This window comes from Chenopodium quinoa, unplaced genomic scaffold (assembly GCF_001683475.1).
Source record: "Chenopodium quinoa cultivar QQ74 unplaced genomic scaffold, ASM168347v1, whole genome shotgun sequence".
Taxonomy (NCBI): domain Eukaryota; kingdom Viridiplantae; phylum Streptophyta; class Magnoliopsida; order Caryophyllales; family Amaranthaceae; genus Chenopodium; species Chenopodium quinoa.
In genome coordinates this window covers 2,541,021-2,549,241 of record NW_018742815.1, presented here as the reverse complement: position 1 = coordinate 2,549,241, position 8,221 = coordinate 2,541,021, and the positions used below count along the sequence as shown (strand labels likewise).

The following is an 8,221-nucleotide window of genomic DNA, read 5'->3' as shown; positions in this document are numbered from 1 at the left end:
AGAACTGATAGAGGGGGTGAATTTATATATAACCCTTTTATGGAGCATTGTAGAAATGAAGGAATAAAAAGACAATTGACAGTCTCACGAACACCTCAGCAGAATGGTGTAGCAGAGAGAAAGAATCGCACAATTGTAGAAATGGTAAGAAGCATGATGGAAGAAAAGACTCTTCCTAAAACATTATGGGCTGAAGCAGTAAATACAGCTATTTACATACTCAACTGTTCACCAACTAAAGCAGTTAGTAACAAGACTCCTTATGAAGCTTGGAATGGTAGAAAACTGGTTGTTAGTCATTTAAAAGTTTTTGGATGTATTGCATATGCCTTAAACAAAGATCAAGGTAAAGACAAGTTCGATCCAAAAGGGAGAAAGTATCTTTTTGTGGGATATAGTGATGAATCAAAAGGCTATCGTCTCTTAGACCCACAAGCTAAGAAGCTAATAGTCTCCAGAGACGTTATATTTGAAGAATCGGCAAAATGGAAATGGGATGATGAAATAGTTCATTTTCCTGGGCAAGAAGAAGCTATAAATTCTCGTAACCCAGCTCCAACAACAATAAATAATGAAGCAAACAGTCCGCATAGATCTCCTAATAATGTGTCAAATACACAAACACAAGAAACCCCATCTTCTCCACTTTTAAATCAACCAGGAAGAATTAGAAAAAGGCCTTCTTATTTGGATGATTACGAGTGCTATTTATCTAAAGCAAATGACACGGAAACATTAGCTTTATTTGCAAGTGAGCCTTCTAGCTATAAAGAAGCATCAAATGACGATGTTTGGATAAAAGCAATGGATGAAGAAATTGCTATGATTGAGAAAAACAAGACATGGGAGCTTGTTGATTACCCTGAAGGTAAAGATATTATTGGTCTAAAATGGGTTTATAAAACAAAACTAGACCAAGACGGAAATATTCAAAAACACAAAGCAAGGTTTGTTGTCAAAGGATATGCTCAAAAATCCGGAGTTGATTTCAATGAAACATTTGCTCCAGTAGCTCGTATTGAAACCATTAGGACAATGATAGCCATAGCTGCACAGAAAGAATTATATGTTTATCAACTTGATGTGAAATCCGCATTTCTGAATGGTGTATTAGAAGAAGAAGTGTATGTGGAGCAACCACAAGGTTATGAAATTCAAGGGCAAGAAGATAAAGTTTATCGTTTGCATAAAGCGCTCTATGGGCTTAAGCAAGCGCCAAGAGCTTGGAATAGTAGAATTGACAAATATTTTATGAATAACGGATTCAAAAAGAGTCCAAGTGAACCATCACTTTACATTAAAGAAAACAATGATGGGCATTTTCTCATTGTTTGTCTTTATGTTGATGATCTAATCTACACTGGAAATGATATGAAACTCATTAATGAGTTCAAAGAGTCTATGATGCAAGAATTTGAAATGACAGACTTAGGACTCATGAAATACTTTCTTGGAATTCAAGTTACGCAAACCAAGGGAGAAATTTTCTTTAATCAAGAAAAATATACTGTGGATCTCCTAAAGAAATTTCATATGGAAAATTGCAAACCAGTGAATACTCCTATGGCATTGAATGAAAAATTAAGTCAAGATGATGGAGCTAGTAAGGTCGATGGTAATGTGTACAGAAGTTTGGTAGGTTCTTTACTATACTTAACTCATACAAGACCTGACATAGCTCAAGCAGTGAATAAGGTATCAAGATTTATGAATAATCCTAGCAAATTACATTTTGCTGCCGCAAAAAGGATATTACGATATCTTCAAGGTACTAAGAAAGTAGGTCTAAGATACCAGAGTGAAGTTGATAAAGAATTGATTGGTTATACTGATAGTGATTGGGTTGGTTCCATTGATGATCGTAAGAGTACATCAGCCTACATTTTCTTAGGCACTAAGATAATATCATGGAATTCAAAGAAACAACAAACAATAGCACTTTCTTCTGCAGAAGCAGAATACATGTCTGCTACTGAAGCAGCATGTGAAGCAGTTTGGGTACGAAGAATTTTAAAAGACTTGGGTCTTCAGCAAGAAAGCCCCACGATGATATTTTGTGACAATATGTCTGCTATCGCTATGACAAAGAATCCAGTGTTTCATGCTAGAAGTAAACACATTGAGATTCGACATCATTTTATACGTGAATTAGTCAATAAAGAAGAAATACAGCTCGAGTTCATCAACACTAATGATCAGCCAGCAGATATGCTTACCAAAGCTATAACAACAGAAAAGTTCGAGAAATTTAAAACATTATTAAACATTGCAAATTAAGAGGGGGAATTTGTGAGATAAAAGTTAATTGTGCAATGTATAAACTATGTTAAGATAAGTAAAATTAAGAAAAACTAATAATAAAATAGTAAAACCTAAATAAAATGTAAAGCATATAATGCTCCTAAATTTTTTATCACTATTTATTTAGGATGAGTTTTTCCTATATAAACTGTAATTGATATCATTTTCAATATAAGAGAATATAATAAAAGAAAACATATTCTTCGGTATTATTTCATTTTCAAGAATAAATATAAGTAGGTGCGGCAGCTCTACTCGTTTCTCATATAGTTTATAAATATTACTTATTAATCTGATCCAATCACCCATTATACTTTCGCTGTCTCCAACAGTTAACCGTTGGTCATTTTGCATCATTTAGATGTACTTTTTTGTGTGTGCAAATGGTGCAATATCTGTTTTGTGGTAGTTTCTTTATCATCTTTTTTACTAGTGTGTTAAATGCTGTTTTTTAAAAAAAGTTTATTATTAGTACTTTAGACAAGAGTTTAGGATTATTTAATCTTTGTCCGATTATTTTTCGAGAATATTGATGAACTAGATTGGAGGGGGTGTTTATCAATTGACACGTGTCATATTGATTGGTATGTTTTGTGTTCTGTGAAAAATGAAGGTCTTAGTCGTAGGGAGAGTTAGGGTTTTGACCTAGCCATTCAAATCATTTTACAATTTCTTGTATGAAAGTCACACATATTATTCACCATCAAATCACATAGATGTGTGATAATTAAGCTAGATAATTGTGTGTTATTTTGTATATTTGTATAAATAGTATAGCTTGTTGAAACTCTTTTTGGTACAAAAATTTAGACATTGACTTTGTACAATTTTGGAAAAAAGATTGGATAAGCCAAGAGTAAGACTCATTTTCAGATGTAGTACATGTTCGAATCCTCTGTAATAAATGAATTAACGAAGATTATTGCCTTGACTCTTTTTCCTTTTTTTTTTTAATTTTTTATTTTAGCATATCGGAATCAAATTGGTCAGGCTAACACGAACCGCTTAGACCTGGTATGATTGACCCGATGTTGATAAGTACATTGGTATTCCATGTGCGCAAGGACATTTTTTTAAAAAAACTTTACATCAATGAACTATTAATTTCAAAACATTCAACTTAAAATAGTTAAAAATCAACGTGACTATATCACTAAGGACAACCCTAAGAATCGCATAACCTTTTAGCATTAATCCTATAACTTGTTTGTTGCATCTTGCAAGTACCTATATATGTGCTTAAAATTATTAGATGTAACTATATATATAAGTAGTCTAAGGATAGATTGAGACACCAAATGATCTACATACTACGATACTTAGTTGGATAAACAAGTCATTTAGTCATAATCAGTGAATGAGTGACCAATGTATCATGTGTGCGGTTGCTCTATGCGTGCAAGCCATACATTGCATTATCCATGCGCTCACTTGATCACACCTTCAATTCATTGTATGCACTCTCCACACACACATAGAAAAAGATGTATGTAGTATTATCATCATATTTATGTCGCTAATAATATGAAGTAACAATCAACCTTAATCAAAACTTCATCGTAAATTATGATCTCGTAATTGTCCTGAAAGAAATAAACTCGGTCTCACAAGTCACAACCATACGAACATTGATAAAAAAAAATAATTAAAAATAAAATAAAAAATTATGGTCTCGCTAAATTGAAAGAGACATACATTTAAAATAAATTAGAACAGGAAAATTTGCAAATTGCAGCCATTAAATTTTTTTTTTGCAAACTGCAGCCCAAAAGTTCGTATAAATTGTAAATTGCAGCCCGATTCAATTTTTTCATCGGTTTACAAGTTGAAAAATCTTCGGTTAAGGTTTTAGGGGTCATTTTAGCTCTTAAGGGCCTGAATTGAGCTCGGAATTAGCAAAAAAATAACGTGAGTATCTCGTTTTGCATAACAAAATTGTATCGATTTGTGGGAAACTGTAAATATGAGACACTTACGTTATTTTTTTTGCTAATTCCGAGCTCAATTCGGGCCCCTAAGGGCTAAAATGACCCCTAAAATCTTAACCGAAGATTTTTCAACATGTAAACCGATGAAAAAATTGAATCGGGCTGCAATTTACAATTTATACGAACTTTTGAACTGCAATTTGCAAAAAAAAAAATTAAATGTCTGCAATTTGCAAAATAAGAACTTTAAATGGCTGCAATTTGCAAATTTTTCATTAGAACACGAAGGGAGAATAACAAAATTAAATAGCCAATGCATGCTAAAAAAAAAAGCCACAATTTTCAATTATTTGCCTAATTAAAAAGATATATTTTGTGGAAATAATTAGGGTTAGAATATGATTTAACAAAGGAATATAGAATATATTAAGATTATTAACCATCATAATCAGCCATGACTTACATAACCACAATTCATTTGCTTAATTATCTTATTAGGTTCTTAGATTTTTGGAACGAACAAACAAGCTATTGATATATATAACAAGCACACACATACACGATACACCCACACAAATACATAGTATCAAGGCAATGATGATAGCCTTCAATTATTACAACACACACACGCTTGTAGCTAGCTAGCTAGGATCTTGTTCCGGGTATATATGGTATGGCCGGAGAAGTATATATAGTAACTAGCTAGCTATGCAAGCTAAGCTGCCATCGATAGCAGCATTTTTCCGAACATCAGATCATCTATATCCTTTCTTGTAGGTTTGGTTGCAATCGATAACCATAAGGAATCTGATAATGGAAGTCCCTCTCTTGTGGAGCATGGCGAACACCACCATCCATCATTTCATTTTCTTGCTTGTTCTGTGTATGTACAAGAATGCAAAACACAAAATAAGGAAATCATTCAACCAAATACATACTAATTAATTTAACATACATTCATATGAGGTATATATAACATAATAAGTAACTTAAAAAGTTTATAAAAACAAAAACACTTAGATTGGTTTTAGACCAAGGTATGTAATAGTGTATATAGCACAAAACAATTATAAGGCCCAGGAAACAACATACAATGATAAATTGGTAACAAAATTGTTCCAGCATAGTGATGACCAAGTGTCCAAGAAATAACTTAAGCTTAATTATATGCAAAAGTCTCATCACACAACATCGTGTGTTTATTTTGTTAGATTTAAGTACATTGGCCGAAATTAATTTTAGGATGCCCTGTGATAATCTTCTTCATAGTTAATTAATTAGGTTGCGTTTAGTTTTTTTTACTATGTATCACATAATTAATTAACTAAACAGGTATTTGTGTGTTTTTCATAAATCATTATCCTCGTGCTCACCAAGCATTAGTAAGCATGAAAGTAGCATTATGGAAATCAAAAAACTTACCAACATGTAAGTGAGCTGTTTCTCTTCCTCCTCAAGCATCGATGTCTGATCAATTTTCAACAATCACATTTTCATTCATAAATCAATGTACAGATAGGCCAATAAATCATTATTGATAATTCAGCAATAAATCTCAATGAATTATATTTGATGATCCAAATCAAATAACAGTAGAGTAGTTCAACAATAAATAGCAATTAGGTCAGTAATAATTAAATTTTACACTTACATTATTTTTGTGCATTGTATAAATTTCTATCTGTCAAAAACAATTAAACAAAAATAAGTAACATAAATACTCCTTGGTAAATAATAGACTCAATATAATCTCATCTTTTATTTCATTTATAAATCAATAAAATCATATACTTGCCTTCCTGTCATTAACTCTAGCAGTGCCAATATCCAGAGCTTCTTCGAGGCGAATCAAATCTGGGTATTGTAAAGATCCAATGTCCTCTCCATTCAAGTGCCTACATAAAGTTTATAAATGTAACACATGATCAATTAATTCTTTTTTTTTACCTTGTTAGATTATGTTATTTTCGAGTACTCCATATCATGCTACGAATTATAGAGGATCAAGTTTTGTTTAAAAAATTAATTTTAATACTTCATAATCCCAAAAAAATTAAGAGGTTGATTCTAATTAATTACCTGAGTTCAATCCGCATGTCATCATTTTCTTTCTTGACTCTATCTATCTCATTTTTGAGATTCTGAGAATACACAAATTTTGCATCATGAACCATAAATTAGCTTGTCAATAATGAAAAATAATAATTAGCTTAGAAACACAAACATTTTATTAACTTATTTAATAAAATTAGCAATTAATTAGTACACAACCCTTTACTTTTGCCAATATAAATTTACCTAAAAATGTGTAAGCAAAGAAGAACTAAAAAAATTATAATAAAAATGATATATGAATACAACTTATGTTTTTTTAATTGTAAATAGGGTTAGGGATGACCAAAAACAAAATCAACAAAAAGAATTTGATAAAAAAATAAAATAATAAAAAAATAAAATGGATATTTTGTTGAACTTGCATAGATCTATGATACAATAATTTTTTTAAAAAAAAATTAAAAATAAAATAAAATGGAAAAAAATAACTTGAATAGAAGAGATCTACAGGATGTAACATAACAAGTATTCAGATCTGATATCTAGGGTAGTATAGCTTTCCATATTTGTCAAAAACACCATAAAAATACTAATATAAAGCTTAATACTAAATCAAGCCCAACCCATTTATAGATCTGTTCATATGATCAATTTTCCTATTTTCTTACATATATTTCTATAAAATCCCAAAAAAATAAATTTAAAAACATAACAAACACCTATTAAAGAGTTTTTTTTTTTTTTTTTTTTTTTTTTTTTTTTACAAAAATTAAATTGTATGCAATAATTAATTCATCAACCCACCTCATGCTTAGCATCCCACAGCTTCGCCCCGGAAAATTCCTGGTATTTATCCAGTATATGTTCCAACCTTCAAAGAAAAATAAAATCAATTAAAAACTCTGACTATTACGGGTTTAAAGTACATAAACTATCAACACGGCTATTAATTCTGGACGGAGGGAGTAATAATAATAAAGTAAAGGATCGGAAATAAAAAGATTAAAGACGATGACATACGTGGTAGAAGGGCTATGGTAAGCATGCATTTTGCCATTGTTAGCAAAGATTACAACAGAAACCTTAGCATCACAAAGAACAGTAATTTCAGTAGCTTTTTTTATAATTCCATTTCTTCTCTTTGAGAATGTTACTTGCCTATTTGTTGAGTTTTCTATCCTCTTTATTTCTATTTTTCCTCTCCCCATTTTCTCTCTCTAAGTATTTATTTATTTTTTGTTGTTTTTAATTTGTAAACTAGCTAGTTTTTGAATAATAATGAAAGAAAGTAAGAAAATAAAAAAAAATTAAAAAAAATAATAAAAAAAAAAGTAATAAGAAAAAGAAAGGAATGAAGGACAAGGAACTTTCAAAGGGAGGGTAGTAGGGTTTGGCTGAAAAGGGGTTGGTGTATTTGACAAGTGATATTCAACTGAATTTAAAGATTGATTTTTTTTATTCTTAAAAAAAAATTAATAAAAAAATAATAAAAAATTTTAAAAAATGGAAATTTTACTTTCTTTAATTTTGATGGAAATATTGGGTTGTTGTTGATTAGTGTCACCTTGTTAACCGTTGGTCTATTGTTTGCATCATCATTGAGAGTGATGATTGATTGTTTGTGTTCTATTCCTTTTACTTTTTTTACTTGTTCATCTACTCTAGCATTGAAATCATGGTTACTTACATTATTTTGGTATGTTTGGGGAAGTTAACATAAAGTAGAATTCAATTCTATGGTATTTCATGAATGTTACTCCGTATTTCACAATATGTATTGAATTACAAGTACATTCATATTTGAAACTTATTTAAAAATAAATAAATAAATTTAAAAATTATGTACCATATTTTATTTTGGTGTGTGAAAAACAACTGGTTTTTGTTGGACGTTTTAGGAAACTAAGCTTCGTTACGAAAGTAATTACAAAAATGGT

The 8,221-nt window shown here is 30.5% G+C and overlaps 1 protein-coding gene across 1 annotated transcript; it reads right to left on the bottom strand.

Annotated features, from left to right (window-relative positions):
* Positions 1-4,688: 4,688 nt before the first annotated feature.
* LOC110725731 (floral homeotic protein PMADS 2-like) lies at positions 4,689-7,693 on the bottom strand. Its single transcript, XM_021905199.1, has 7 exons — positions 7,305-7,693; positions 7,089-7,155; positions 6,309-6,370; positions 6,025-6,124; positions 5,881-5,910; positions 5,652-5,696; positions 4,689-5,108 (listed from the first exon to the last, which is right to left on the bottom strand). Exons 1-7 carry the CDS (start codon positions 7,490-7,492, stop codon positions 4,989-4,991), a joined length of 612 nt encoding a protein of 203 aa, XP_021760891.1. The 5' UTR covers positions 7,493-7,693; the 3' UTR covers positions 4,689-4,988.
* Positions 7,694-8,221: the final 528 nt, after the last annotated feature.